This window comes from Dama dama, chromosome 16 (assembly GCF_033118175.1).
Source record: "Dama dama isolate Ldn47 chromosome 16, ASM3311817v1, whole genome shotgun sequence".
Lineage (NCBI taxonomy): Eukaryota > Metazoa > Chordata > Mammalia > Artiodactyla > Cervidae > Dama > Dama dama.
Window position 1 is genome coordinate 24,818,965 of NC_083696.1, and position 16,268 is coordinate 24,835,232.

The 16,268-nt window shown below is 38.0% G+C and overlaps 1 protein-coding gene across 1 annotated transcript in view; it reads right to left on the reverse strand.

Moving 5' to 3' along the window:
* The window catches only part of AUH (AU RNA binding methylglutaconyl-CoA hydratase), a 188,455-nt gene that overhangs the window by 97,266 nt on the left and 74,921 nt on the right, over positions 1-16,268 (reverse strand). Inside the window, exon 5 of the mRNA XM_061163581.1 lies at positions 804-896. Within this exon, the coding sequence (XP_061019564.1) occupies positions 804-896 (93 nt within the window). The remainder of the gene's footprint in view (positions 1-803; positions 897-16,268) is intronic.

Consider the following 16,268-nt stretch of genomic DNA (forward strand, 5'->3'; position numbering starts at 1 on the left):
AAACCTTGCAGGAACAAAGTGAACCTCAAAGACATTAAGTCATTATTACCATAGCCCTAATAACAATTACACGCTTAGACTAGGCACATGCCGGAGATGAATTCATTTTATCTTCACAATAGAAACCTTCATTTCCCCCACTGTAGAGGAGGAAACTGATCTAAAAATGACAGGACCTAAGATCCAGATTCAGTTCCATCTGACCCAATTCCTGTTCTCCTTTACTCCTGCTAAGACTGAAAGAGATAGTATAAAAGACTGTTTTCTTAACTGGGAATTTTAAATACTTCATTAACCTCAACAGCTGACTTTTTTTTTAACATGTTTTATTCAACAATACGGGAGAAAAAAATATTTGGAATTATCTGAAGGTAAAGAATCCACCTGCCATTGCAGGACATGCAGGAGACACAGGTTCTATTCCTGATTCAGGGATAGATCCAAGGGATCTTGGAAGGGGAAATGGCAACCCACTCCAGTATTCCTGCATGGAAAATCCCACGGACAGAGGAGCTTGGCAGGCCACAGTCTAGCGGGTCACAAAGAGTTGGACACAACTGAGCACACACAGTAAATACAAATCTCAGTTTTTAAAAGTTATGTCTCTTTTTTATTTTTTAAATTATGAAAGTATAAAAACATCTACAGGAGACTTGGAAAATACAGAACAAAGTTACATATAGTTCCATTATATATGACAATTATTTTAAGTAGATAAATTAAGATTTTTAGTTGGAGTTTCAATACCAAATTCTCAAAAATTAATAGAAAAAAAGTTATGTTTTAATAGGACTAATTCTCACCTGCTACTCTTATATCACACGCTAAAGCCAGTTCAAGTCCACCACCTAAAGCAAGTCCATCAATTGCTGCAATGGTTGGCACTGGAAGATTAGCTGAAACAGAAAGAAAGACTTCATGCTTCTTCAGTAAGGGTGTTCTATGCAATTATTTCATATTTTTTAATATAAATATAATTTAAATGGAATATTATCTACAGAATTTTATATTCCTTTCACTATTAACTAAACAAGCATTTCATTTATCATGATTCTAGAAAATGTAATGATCATATAGTGTTCTACCACTTAAAATAAGCAGTAACATCTTTAAATCTTACCGTACTATTGAAATACTTTCATAAATACTTTCTGTTGCATTAACAGGATCACAGTTCTTCGTAATCTTTGAACCTAAAGTCTTTTATGAGATGTTTGGTTCATATAAATTTCAAGTTGAAATGACTTAGGTATAATAGATAATTCATGACCCTTTTACAGGTTATCTTGGTTCTTAGAATGATAAAACCTCGTTCAGAGAATATATTTACTCAAACAAGACAGAAGCAGTCTCAGTGGTTGCCAAGGCATCAACCCAATAGTTCTACCATCTGGTAAGAATACAATGAGCACATACACACACACACGATGAATAATTCCTAGAAAATACCACACACTTCAGACGAAGAGACACTTGAATCTGCCTGTAAGTATGACTGGGAAGGGATTGGCCAATCACAAACTCAAAATCAGACTTTCTTTAGTTCAGAAACAGATGACTATTTTACTGAAACTTTTATAAATCATAATATATAGATTTTTCATAACCAGTTCAAAAACTGACTGGTTAATTATTATGTAAAGCAGAATCCTTTCTATTAATTCTATTTTTGACTATGCGAATGCAAAGTTTAGGCTGAACAACCTTAACATGTGAATAGAATGGGGATATTAAAAAGGTACCATCTCTTAATGTGTTCTCACCACAAAAAAGAAATAATATTGTGTGACATGATGGAGGTGTTAGCTAATGCAACAGTGGTAATCATATGACAATATATAAATATATCAAATCAACACATTCACCTTAAACTTACACAAGTTACATGTCAATTATGTATTAAAGTAAATAAAATAAAAATGAATAAAAATAAAATATTAAAAGATACCATCACTAGAAGCCTATCTTCCATAGGTATTCTGATATGTGAAATTCCTCAGACAGAGATGTTTATTCAAATGTGTTGAAGTGCACAGAGTTTTATTCATACATGAAGAAATTTATCAAATTTATTCTAAGAGAAAAAGTCTGAAAAGGCTGGGATAGAGCACATATAGATGCTGCCATCTGAGGCAAAAGCACTATTGGTTGAGCAGGAATGAACGAGTCTTTGCAACGGGGCATGTTTCACTATTTGTACCTGTCTGAGAGTTTTGGGGGGAGGTGGGAGCTTGAAAATACAGGACAAATTCAAAGGTGCTCCACACAATGTGCCACCTGATGAAAAAATGAACAGACAGTGATGTCAGTGTTTACAATCAGGAAATGAGAGTAATGAAAAAATAAAATTTTATCTGACAAAAAAGTAAAATTGATGATGTAATATAATGGCAAATTAATCTGAGTGGCTCCCACAATCACCTCAAGCCACTACAAGTAAAATGGAATTAGTGTTACACAGGTCCCAAACCCCCTTCCTTTCTACAAAGCTAGTTATAGAAATTATCCTGTTTCTAGACTCCTTTGATCTGCTACCTCCCCAATGTCCCCAGTCTCAAGTCTCTCTCATCAAAATCTTTCCCGAAGTAGGCCTCACTATGGCCTTGGCTCACCTTCCGGTAATATGAGCTTCTGGAGGGAAAAGAATAAACACTTCCACTCACCTCCACCTCACAGTGCTAGTTCCGCTCGTCTCACAGAGACTGTTTTTGCTTCACTTCCGTGACACTGTGATACTGTCCCATAGCCAATGGGCACTATCTAGTCCCTATTAAACTTGTTGCCTCTGAGGATCAGAAACTTTAATCCTGGACACTCCTCCTCTTTGAATTCCTCTCTTCCTTTGCCTGCTGGGTCCCTGCCCTCATCTTTCCTGCCTTTCTTCCCGCCTCTGGTTATATAACTCAGTCTTCTTCCCCTATCAATAGAAGTTCTTCCCAGGAGGTCTCTTTCCTTTCACCATCTGTAATACCAATGATATCCAAATCACCACCTGAAATCCAAACTTCTCTCTAAACTGTATCTCTATAGTTACCTGCCTGTTGGACACCTCTACTTAAATACTTTATCATGTTCAAATTAACTTCCTGTCAATCCTTCAAGATTCTATTTCACATTTGATTAGCATCTCCATTCACCAAGTTACTCAAAACAGACACCCAGAAGTCATCTCAAATGCGCTCTTTTCCAGGGATCTTACATCTAATTGTTTTCTAAGTCCTGTCTAACAGCTCACAAATTGGCAAATTCCCCTCCCTCTGCTACAGTCAGAGTTATGGGCCCCCTCATTTCTCGCAAGCGGGAGGCCTCTGACTTCCTTCACCTGCACAGTGAAGGATAGAACCAGTCAATCTTAAAGAAAATCAACCCTGAATATTCACTCGAAGGACTGATGCTGAAGCTGAAGCTCCAGTACTTTGGCCACCTGATGCAAAGAGCCAACTCACTGGAAAAGACCCTGATGCTGGGAAAGATTGAGGGCAGGAAGAGAAGGGGACAACAGAGGAGGAGATGGTTGGATGGCATCATTGACTCAACAGACATGAGTCTGAGCAAACTCCAGGAGACGGTGAATGACAGGGAGGCCTAGCGCACTGCACTCCACGGGGGTTGCAGAGTCAGACATGATTGAGCAACTGAACAACGATCCTCAATGTTTCCCTACCATTATACCTTCTATATTTCTTGCAGGATAATTTTCTAAAATGCAAACACATTCATGATACTCCTCTATTTAAAACAGTACAATGATTTATTCCACATTCAAGATAAAAACAGTGAAAAATTCAGCATGGCACAGGAAACGGCTGCCTACCTACCCAACCTCTTCTCCAACCTCACACACATACTCCATGCTCCAGGCCCAAACTACTTAAGGCACCTTCAGAAATCATTTACATCCAAAGCTGTGTACAAGCTGCCCATTGCCTAGAATGCCCAGCTAGCCCCTAATTATCTTTAGAGGTAATTATCTTTATGCTTCCTTGGCACTTTATACATGTTTTTCCAACAGAGCATTCACACCACCTTATTGCCCATTCAGAAACAAAGATTAACATCACATAAAGCTGGTCAATAATATCCTTCTTACCACTCTGCAACAAACCTCAAGATTTTTCATTGCCTCTTCTATCTCCATTAATCCTGATATTGTCTCTATTTTCCTCTATTGTCCTATATTGTCTCTATTTTTCTTATTAACTTCTTTCATTTTATAATTAAATGGAACAATATGAATATATGCAGCCCTACAGAGCTACAGAAAAGAAAAACTGCAGAGTTCCTAAGCTGGAGAAAGCAATAGGAACAGGGGGAGTATCTTCTCCTCACTGTGGAAAACGCTGGTCAACAGTAACTGCCTTCAGGACTCACTAAATCTGCTGGAAGCTGACTCATCAGAGAATGAATTAACAGAAGTGAGTTTAAAGGGCTTTCAAAAAATCAAACCTGGCTTCCCCTGTGACTTAGTGGTAAAGAATCTGCCCGCCAATGCTGAAGATGCGGGTTCAATCCCTGGGTGAATCCCTTGGAGAAAGAAATGGCAACCCACTCCAGTATTCTTGCCTGGGAAATCCTATGGACAGAGGGGCCTGGTGGGTTACGTCCATGGGGTTGCAAGGAGTCGGATAGGACCTAAAAGACTAAAACACACAAACATACAAAATCAAACCCAGGATTGAAATATATGTACTACCAAGTTTCAGTTTCTGAAAATTTCAACTCATGGTAAATAGGGATTATTTCAAGTTCCTTAGATTTTTTTAAATAGGAACAAACTGATGTGATGTATATGGAAAGAGGAATTTTTCTTCACATCAAACTGGGCACTGAAAATGTAGACTAAATAGAAGTGTAAAAGGAATAAATTGACTGTAAATTACAAAAGAAATATTTGATAACCTCATAACACCTAAAGCATAATGGAGAGAATATCAGAAAAAGACAATTCTTGGTCATCTATAATGCTCTTAACACTGAAACACAAAGGCAATGATTGTCTCAAAAAGAGTTGACAAGGCTTTGCTCTACATTTTTATTAGTTAATATTCTCAAACAAACATTACACTTAAAAATCACACTTAGCTAATAGAAAGTTAAAAAGCATCATTTTTTTGGTAAGTATAAAATGTCATTAAAAGAAGAAAAACAAAAATGAAAATGCAATTAATGACTATGCCCTTTCCCTTCACTGTGAGAAGTCTATAGACAAAGAGCTTGCTGCTGTTGTTCAATTGTTAAGTCTGGTCTGACTTTGCAACCCCATGAACTGCAGCACACCAGGCTCCTCTGTCTTTCACTCTCTGCCAGAGTTTGCTCAAATTCATGTCCACTGAGTTGATGATGCTATCCAACAAACTCATCCTTCGCCACCCCCTTTTTCTTTTGCCTTCAATCTTTCCCAGCATCAGCATTCTTTCTAATGAACCTGCTCTTTGCATCAGATGGCCAAAGTATTGGAGCTTTAGCTTCAGCATGAGTCCTTCCAATGAATTTTCAGGGTTGATTTCCTTTAGGACTGACTGGTTTGATCTCTTTGCAGTTTCTTGAATGTTGCATTCTAAGTCAGCTTTTTTACCCTCCTCTTTCACCTTTATCAGGAGACTCTTTAGTTCCTCTTCACTTTGTCATGAGAGTAGTATCTTCTGCATATGTGAGGTTGTTGATATTTGTCCCAGCAATCTTGATTCCAGCTTGTGATTCATCCAGCTCTGCACTTTGCATGATTTATTCTGCATAGAAATCAGATAAGCAGGGTAACAATATACCGTCTTCTTGTACTCCTTTCACAATTTTGAACCAGTCCATTGTTCCATGTAAGATTCTAACTGTTGTTTCTTGACCCACATATAGGTTTCTCAGGAGACAGGTAAGGTGGTCTGGTATTTCCATCTCTTTAATAAGAGTTTTCCACAGTTTGTTGTGATCCATTCAGTCAAAGATTTTCGTGTAGTCCATGAAGCAGAAGTAGATATGTTTCTGAAACTCCCTTGCTTTCTCCATGATTCAGTGAGTGTTGGCAATCTGACCTCTTGTTCTCTGTCTCTTCGAAAACCAGCTTGTACATCTGGAAGTTCTTGGTTCCCAAACTGCTGAAGCCTAGCTTGAAGGATTTTGAGCATAACCTCACTAGCATGTGAAATGAGCACAGTTGTAAGGTAGTTTGAACATTCGTTGGCACTGTCCTTTTTAGGCACTGGAATGAAAACTGACAACTACTACTTTGTTAAAATAAAATGATGGTGGAAGGCATATGTTCAACAGACAGGTTTCAAGTTTCACAGGAGGTGAAGTATGAGGGTGTGGTTTATACAATGCAGTGGCAGGAAAAGAGAAAGAAATTAACAAATGGAAACTTGCTGACCTGAGAGATGAGGGCACTCACTGGTAAGAAGGGTTTAAAATTAATCAACTCATGCTAAAGGTTTTCTTAATTCTGAAATTAGAGAATGTAACACTTTTCTGTTATACACGTTATCTTTTTAGAAGTAATGAAAATTATTTTTAAATGTGAGAAGTTAAGAATTTAAGATATTTACTCAGATAAAAGTTTTTAACATTACTTATTTAATATTACAACTTCTATAAAAATATAAAATAAAAAAATGAAAAGAAATGTGGAGTCCTTAACATAAAAAAGAACACAGAAAACAAGAGTATTAATACTCTCACATCATTAAATAGGCAAACTACTTGGTACTTTTGAATATTAATATAAATTAGCATTCTGTACAGACTTCCCTGGCAGCCCAGTGGTTAAGAATCCACCTTCCAATGTAGGGGACACAGGTTCGAGCCTTCATTGGGGAACTAGGATCCCCAGCTGCTGTGGAGCAATCAACATGCCCTCCACAACAAAAGATGCCACAATGAAGATGCCATGGGCCACAACTAAGACCCAACATAGCCAAAAATAAATAAATATTTTTTAAAAAATTAGCATTCTACAAAGCTGACTATAAAAATTTTCCTACTAAAGAATTAAGCAGAACAACTTAATTAGTATTCAATGACTAATTAAATTTCAATCATCTTATAATCCTGAAGTTTTACATAACCCTAAATTTTCCCTGAAAGATGTTTTCTTGTAAACTTTTTTTCAGGAAATCATGAGTCATCTCAAAGTACATGCTAGTTTCATAGTTACCTAATATGCTTGTTTTTACACACAGTATTTATTCTACTTGGGAGCACTTAATAATCTTAAGAGAAAACTCAATAAAACACACATCTGAAAAGCAGATTATCAGTCTCAAAGAATTGAGAAATATCAAATTGGCAGCTGCAGAGTGCGACTGAATGAAAAGGGAACTGCCATGAGCAGTGTCTATTCCCAAAAGCAATAGGAAGAAATGATGACTCAATGTGTTATGCAACCAACAGGATCAGATTCTATTTTGAGTTTAGTACCAGGAAATGAGCCAGGTATGACAAAGAAGATAATAATCGTTTGAATGTTCCTAAAAATATAATTAAAGCAAACGATCAGAGTTTTGCTATTTTAAGAGAAAATAAATGAGCTGCAAGGGGAGGCCCTGTCTATTTGAGTCTGCAGGACATCTTCTGTGAGTATAACTAGAATCAGAGGCCATGAATGTAGGGGGAAAGGCAAGTGAGGGTCTCCTTTCAGCTCTGAGATAAATGTAATACATAATGTACGTTTTCAGATGTTTCTTAAAAAAAAAAATAAACAATGTGATTATTAAGGGAATATGCTAATGTAAGTTATGAATCTTAAATTTGGTTTTGCTTGAAGAACAGTGTTCTCACAGAAAATTAACTATTTCCCAAAAAAATGCCTATATGATAATACCAGAAGTCTGACTTTATTGAAATCATTCAAGGAGAAGAGAGATAAATATTTGACCCAGAGACAGGTTTTTTCTAACAGAAAAATGTATAAGAACAGGAGATTTTTCAATCGCATGAAGAAATGCTAATCAGAATTTGAAAACTTTCAAAATTAAATTATTTCCTTACAAAATTTTAAGAAAAAAAGATGTTTGTTAAATAGATGAATTTTGTGATCTATCCTTTTAACATAATTACCTGTATTTCAATGCAAATTCAGCCCTGTATTTACAAAGCTAAATTAAAGCTTTTGCAATTTTTCCTTCATCAGGAAAAAAAAAAAGGCAAAGGAAACTAGAAATGCCTGGCATTTTAAAGTATTAGTCTAGAAGAGCATTTACAAAAATATTATCCACATCACATAATATTTTACTATTTAAAATTCTGGTGAAAACCTATTTTAAATATTTCTTTATCATGAGACAGAAATTCCCTGAGGTCTCAATGTTAAGAGAACTGGGCCTGCACCAGTCTTCAAAGAGAACTGTAAAAACGTTTTCTGGCTCTTCATGAAGTACCATCTAATTAGACAAAGTTTGGTCATAAGTAGCTAATTAAACGCCTCTGCTCTCGAACTGTACATTCTACTGATACATGGCTAATCTGCACAATGGAGGGCCCAGTAGTGAGGCAGTCACATCATGGAACTGCAGGAGAGGTGGTAAGTTCAGGAATAAGAGCAGTTATTAGACTGAGATCATCATATGTTTGTGCATCCATGCTGACCTGCTGATGCCTAATAATAGTTAACTGCTTTCAACCTACATATCCCACACCCGAAGTGAGCAGTGGGGACTTGTAATAATGACTAACCTTTTAGAAATCTGAAAAATTCTTTAGAATAAAACATCTCAAAGAGAGCCATAAAGTTGTATTTTTTCCCCCTTTGAAAAGAGAAAAAGACCTAAATTTTGTTCTAGGATTTTGGAGTTTTTAAAAAGAAGCTTTCTAAGAAGCTAAGAACAGTAAAGTAAGGAATTCAGTGACTCAAAATATAAAGCTTCTTTCTGATCTCTATTTTAATAGAACAGCTTTCAAATGAATCTAGTACATTTTGGTTTCTTATAGATTCTCTTTCATTAAAAACAAGCAGAGCACAGTAGTCACCGTTTAGACCACAGAGAAAGATACTCTAGTTGTGGAAAATTAAAGTATAACGGGGCAAAAGGGGAAAGCAGTGTCAAACAAGTAGGGTATATTCTAATCTATACTATTACTGATACTGCTGTAGTGACCAATTTCAAGATATACATGGTTGTTAAAAACCAGCTCACAAAATTCCTGAAACTTTAACAATCCCTCAGTCCATACTGTAACAGAGCACAGTGAGTGGGAACCTTTAGCCATTGGTGTGCATAATAACTCCACATCCTGTTACCAGGGAAGCGGTCCTGCTCAGCCACTGGTCAGCACATCAGCGGGCCCCACACAAGTAACCAATTATCAATGAGCGACCATTAGTACTGCTCAGCTACTGGCTGGCACCACAGTGGGCCCTGCCCACAAGCAATCAACTGTTAAGGGGCAACAGTGAGTGGAATTCAGCCAAGGGTCGGCTGCATGGTAGTCATAAGGTAAAGAGTGAGGAAATGTTGCGAGTCTGTGTGCCTGACGCACTGTGAGGGCCATCAATACTAAAACGCTTGAGTCTGGAATAGAGAAAGGTTTATTACAGATTCACACAAAGAGATGGATGGCTGGGTGAGCTGGAGGGCCTCCAGGAGAAGGCCTGAATCTGCCTCTTACCTCACTCTCCACCTGATGACACCACACCACCAACCAACCCTTGGCTCAATCTCTTCCCTAAGGGTCGCTCACTGAAAGTTGGTTGCTTGTGGGCAGGGTCCACTGAGGCACCGACCAATGGCCGAGCAAGACCTGTTGCCTAGCTACGAACAGGATGTGGAGTAATGAGGCACAGCAATGGCTACCTGCTAAGGCCTGTGCTCATCCTGCCCTGTTACAGAAAGAGGGGGATCCCACCCTTCTCCCAGAGGCCCTCCAGCTCACCTGGCCTTGGGCCAGCAGGTGATCTGCTGGTCCCAGAGAACAAGCTGGGGGATGTGTCCTGCAAGGGCATCAGATTCCTCACCAAGACCACCCAATAGCCTTGGCCCAGGCCTTGAGAGAACAGTGAACCTCTCCCCCATTCCTGTCTCTGTAATCTAACAGGAGTAGCAGTCTGTCTGGGTTGCAGTCTGTGGGACCTGGCCCCCACCTCATATGGACAGTCTGAGAGCCAGTTGGGTTAGACACCTGGCTCCTTCAGTGATGGCAGCTGGGCAGAGTTGGGGACCTTGCCCTTTCTTGTCAGGACAGAGAATAACATTCATTTTACAGGAATACAGTTACCTGGCCATGACCTGACTTCAAGAACAAAGGCTTTGACTCCAAGTAGTATGCAACACGAAGAAGGCAATGGCAGCCCACTCCAGTACTCTTGCCTGGAAAATCCCATGGACGGAGGAGCCTGGTAGGCTGCAGTCCATGGGGTCGCTAAGAGTCGGACACGACTGAAGTGATTTAGCAGCAGTATGCAACAACTAACCATGCCCCTCCCCCACCTTTCCTATTAAAAATGGCTTTGCAGAAAGCTTTCAGTAACTTTGGGGTTCTTAGGGCATAAGCTATGCATCTCCTTGCATGGCTCTGTAATAAACCTTTCCCTGTTCCAAACTCCAATGTTTTAGTATTGTTTGACCTCACTGTGCATCAGGCATAGGGACCTGCATTTTGGGTAACAATATGAACAGGTGCCAGAACACGTGTATATGAAACAGTCCCAAGAGTACAATGCTTGGGACTTCCCTGGTGGTCCAGTGGTTCAGAATCTACCTTGCAATGCAGGGGATGCAAGTTCAAATCCTGGTTGGGGAACTAAGATCCCACATGCTGCAACTACTGAGCCTATGTGCTCCAAAGCCCATGTACCACAACCAGAGAGCTTGGGTGCTACAACTAGAGAAGCCTGCCAGCTCTGGGCTGGAGCCAGCATGCCACAACTACTGAGCCTGTGAGCCACAACTGGGGAGTCAGTGAGCCACAGGCAAAGATCCCGTGTGACACAATGAAGATCCTGCATGCCACAACAAAGACCCAGTGCAGCCAAATAAACAAATGATTTTTAGAAATCAATTGTATTAAAAAAAAGGAGAGAGAGAGAGAGATTACAATGCTGAATCCTCCTCCACCATCATCCATTAACATCCAGCAGACAAGCCATTTCAACCCAAGGGAAAAACAGCCCCAGGAAATCCATCTCCACAGAAAATGAATTATGTGAGGAGAACGTTAGGATGAGGACCAAGAACGCTGGTGGCATATGTGCAAATCTGGTCCCTAAACCAATTTTGTTTGACATCCAACGGGTTTCTTCTCAAGAAAAACCTTCAAACTGGAGTGGGTACATGCTAAGTTGCTTTGGTTATGTCTGATTCTTTGCAACCCCGTGGACCAAAGCCTGTCACGCTCCTCTGCCCATGTGGATTCTCCAGGTAGGAATACTAGAGTGGATTGCTATGCCCTCCCTCCAGCGAATCTTTCTGACACAAGGATCGAACCTGCACTTCTTAATTCTCCTGCATTGGCAAGTGGGTTCTTTACCACTAGCGCTACTGGGGAAGTCCTCAAACTGGAGATACTTTCTAAAAATCGGGAATTCTGGCTTCTCTTGAAAATAAGAAAAAGGAATATAAGCAAAAATGCAGAAAATTGTTCAAGAAATCACATAAGAAATGTTTGCAGAACTCAAGCTCTATGAAGCTACTAAAAACACTGATCTAATTTGGCAAATACAAAGAATATATGTAGCATGTATATATAATGAAGCATAATAATAACAAACTACCTTAAAATCACCAAATCAAGAAACAGGTCAGCACTAATAACCTATCTGCCCCCATTCTTTCACCTGCCTTCTCAAACCCAAAGGTAATCACCAAAGTCTGTTTATCATTTTAGTATTTTTCCCTGTATACATATGTCTATGTGATTTCATTACATTTATACACATCTCTAAACCATAGGCTCTTTTGCATCTTTTAGTTTTATAAAAAATTATGTTGTTTTAATTCAATATTTTAAAGATTTCTGTTTTGTATTTATTTATTTAAGTTTATTTATTTGTTTGCAATGCTGTCCCCATGTAACCATACAAAAATATACCAAAACATCTATTCATTTCCCTGTTATTGAAATTTGGTTGTTTTCAGCTTGTTATTATGAACAATGTCGCTACTACAGTCTTTTTCTTATAAGTCTCCCCAGAACATACATGTGCAATATGCCTACAGATAAGCGTAGTTTCAAATTCCAAGTAGCAACTCATTCATTTAAAAAACCAAAATCAGAAGTCTTAAAAATGAAATAGGATAGCATCAAATGCAATGCAATTATTTCATGAACCTTTGATACTCATCCACCTCTATGTGTTTAATTGACCAAATTGTAAATATATTACTACAAGTCTAGTAAAAATAGTCTTAAAGACACCGTTCTAGGTAAATACCCCATAAAAATATGAACTATTCAGTCTTTTGAAATGTGGATGCCCAACTCTTAAGACAACAAACTATTTTCCTAACTATTACACCAATTTATTCTCTCATTGGAAGTGTATAAAACTTTGTGGTGATCAAATTCCCTGCTATCTTTGGTAATGTCAGGATGAGAATTTTGGCTAACATGGTAAACATAAAATAGCATGCTACTGTGGTATTAATTTGCATTTCGTGACTACATATGAGATTGATCATCTTTCCATATGCTTACTCCCCATTTATCTTTCCTCTTGTGTAGAAACATTTCTGTCTTACTGATTTCCCAGCTGCATATATGTATGCATGCATTGACCCACGTACGCATGTATATATACACACACAAATCCTTTGGCGGTGTTTCAAGTCTTCTCTCCCAGTTTGTGTTTTATCTTTCTACTTTCTTTACAACATCTTTCAATGAACAGAACAGATGTTCTTAAGTTTAATTTCATAGGACTTATCAACCTTCCCCTTTACTTTGTATTCTATGTTTAAGAAATTTTTAACTCTGTCAAGATCATGCAAGTTTGTTTTACATCATAAATGCAGGGAAGTCTGCCATCTTCCAGTGATCTCAATGACCTCTCTGCTGTGGGTCCTATACTCCAATCCACTGGTCAACTGTCTATCCCAAAGCCAATAATATTATATTCTTAATTATTAATTTTCATATCTTTAAAATAGGTCTTCAGTACTAATAACATAAGGACCCTCATTTTCTCCTTCTTTAAAAATGTTGGCTCTTTTGAGGCCTCTCTATGCTCATCAAGTTCCTCATAATATTAATGTGTTTTTAAGTTAAATCTGTACATCAGATCGTTTTTGAGAATCATCTTTTAGATACTGATATCTTCCTATTCAAGAAGATGGTATGTCGGTATTTAATTTTTTAAATGCCTTCCCAAAAAGTTTCATAATTTTTCCATACAGCTTGAATATATTTTTAGATTCTTTTTTTTTTTTTCTGTTGTCAACAGTATCTTATTTTGACAGATATGTTTTGTCTGACTTTTATCGTTTGGACTCTAAAGAAGGCCGAGCACAGAAGAACTGATGCTTTTGAAAAGTGGTGTTGGAGAAGACTCTTCAGAGTCCATTGGACTGCAAGGAGATCAAACCAGTCAATCCCAAAGGAAATCAACCCTGAACATTCATTGGAAGGACTGCTGCTGAAGCTGAAACTCCAATACTTTGAGCACCTGATGCAAAGAGCTGACTCACTGAAAAAGACCCTGAGGCTGAGAAAGACTGAAGGGAATAGGTGAAGGGGGTGGCAGAGGATGAGATGGTTAGATAGCATCACCAACTCAATGGACATGAATTTGAGCAAACTCCAGGAGATAGTGGCGGACAGAGGAGCCTGGCGTACTGCAGTTTTTTGGGGTCACAAAGAGCTGGACACGACTTAGTGACTGAAGAACAACATCTTTTGTCTGTTCATGGTAGGAAGAAAGACAACTGATTATTTTCTAATATGAATCCTATATTCAGCTATCTTGCAAAGTCTATTATTTCTAATAATTTGTTAATCCTTTTAGTTCAAAGGCGACAATAACCACTTGAGAAAGACAGTGTTACGTTTCTTCTTTTTCGTCATTATTTTATTTCTACTTCCTGCTTTTCCGTAACAGCAAAAGAAAACGTCAAGATTTTCAGAACAACATTGAAGAGAGGTGACTGCAGGCCTCTTGTCTTTTTCCTGATTTTAGGAGACCACTTTTACATTTTACTAACAATTGTCAGGCTAAGAAAGCTTCCTTCTAATTCCAGTTTGCCTTGAGCTTTACCTAAGATAGATATGACATCTAATTCCTTTTATCAACCTGCTGAGAAAAACATATGATTTTAACCTGCTGTGTCTGTCTGATTTTGGTATCAGGGTGATACTGGCTTCACAGAGTTTGGAAGCATTTCTTCCTTTGCAAATATTTTGGAATAGTTCACAAAGGACAGGTGTTAGCTCTTTTCTAAATGTTTGGTAGAATTCACCTGTGAAGTCATCTAGCCCTGGACTATAGTCTGTTGGGAGTAATTTTATTATGGACTCAGTTTCATTACTGGTAACTAATCTGCTGACAGTTTCTACTTCTTCCTGGTTCAGTGTTAGGAGACTGGACATTTCTAGGAATTTTTCCATCTCTTTTAGGCTGTCCATTTTATTGGTGAGTAATGATCTTTCGTGTTTCTGTGGTATCAGTTATAACTTCTCATTTCTGATTTTATTGATTTGGACCCTCTCTTATTTTTCTTCATGAGTTTGGCTAAAGGTTTATCAATTTTTTAAAAATCTTTTCAAAGACCCAGCTTTTTAGTTTCATTAATCTTTTATTTTTTAGGTATTGAGAGGGTAACAAGCAGGAAGGCTGGGGTTTCCAAACGGAGGAAACAAGTATCAGACATTTTCCACCTCTCTCTTAAGCGGCAGGAGGAAACAAACTACAAGTGTTTTTTTCACCTTCGTGTTGCCATGATGACACCTGGTTCCACCAGAACTTAACTTTCCTCAAACCGTGAGCTAACCAGTGTGTTTTTCTTATAGAAATGTTTGTCTTAAGCTATGTTAATGAACTATGTATTTACCCTAGACTCTGTCTTCAAGTCAGTTTTGCCGAAGACTCAAAACCTTGACAAACCAGTATGTTTTCTTCATACAAAAGTTCTTCTAATCTATGTTAATGAATCTATATATTTACTTGGAAACCTGCCTTTCTTCAAGATTCATGTCAATCATTTTATGGCCTGGGAAAACTCACCTTGTACCAATGTTATCCCAAAATGCATGTTGTGGGTGAGGGGCCTGGTGTCAGTCTCTGAGTTTTGAGACATTTCCTTTCTCTAATTAGCATACTGCTAGTAACTATATAACATCCGGGTAAAGACAAGCAGGGGGGCACTCTTGCCGGCTTCTGATGTATACGTCAGAAATTTTCTCTATCTCTTTTATATTTTAATAAAACTTTATTAAAGTACAAAAGCTCTGAGCGATCAAGCCTTGTCACTGGCCCCAGATTGAATGCTTCTCCTCCAGAGGCCAAGAACCCTGTCATCTTTCACAGCTCAGCAACAACCTTTCAGTATCTCCTTTATTTCTGCTCTGATCTTTATAACTTCTTTCCTTTTACTAACTTTGGGTGGGTTTTATTCATTCTTTTTCTACATCGTTTAGGTGTAAGTGTAGGATATTTATTCGACAATGTTCTTGTTTCCTGAGTTTGGCTAGTATCTCTGTAAATTCTCCTCTTAGAACTGCTTTTGCCATATCCCATAGGTTTTGGATCATTATGTTTTCATTTTCATTTGTCTCCAGGTGTATTTTTATTCTTTCTTTGATTGTTCCAATGATCCACTGGTTGTTATGTAGAATACTACTTAGCATCCATGTGTCTGGGGTTTTGTTTTGTTTTTTGAGGGATTAATAATACAAATAAATAGTAATTTTATTGTTTTGTGGCTGATGCCTATCTCACAGTATTGTGGTTGCAAAAGATGCTTGATAAGATCTCGAATTTTTGTAACTTTACTGGGACTAGTTTTGTGGCTCAGCATGTGACCTATCCTGAAGAATGTTCCACATGTACCTCAAAAGAATGTGTACTCTGCTCTTCAGAGCACAGGTCTAATGTGTTGATTGAGGCCAATATTTCTTTATTCATTTTCTGTCTGGATGATCTGTTCACTGATGTAAGTGGGGTGTTAAAATCCTCTACTATTATTGTGTTACTACCAATTTCTCCCTTTAAGTCTGCTAATATTTGTTTTATGTGTTTAGGTGTGCCTATGCTGGCTGCATACTGGATAGATCCCCTGGTCATTATGTAATGTCCTTCTTTGTCTCCTGTTGATAGTCTTTGTTGTAAAAATCTATTTTGTCTGATATAACTA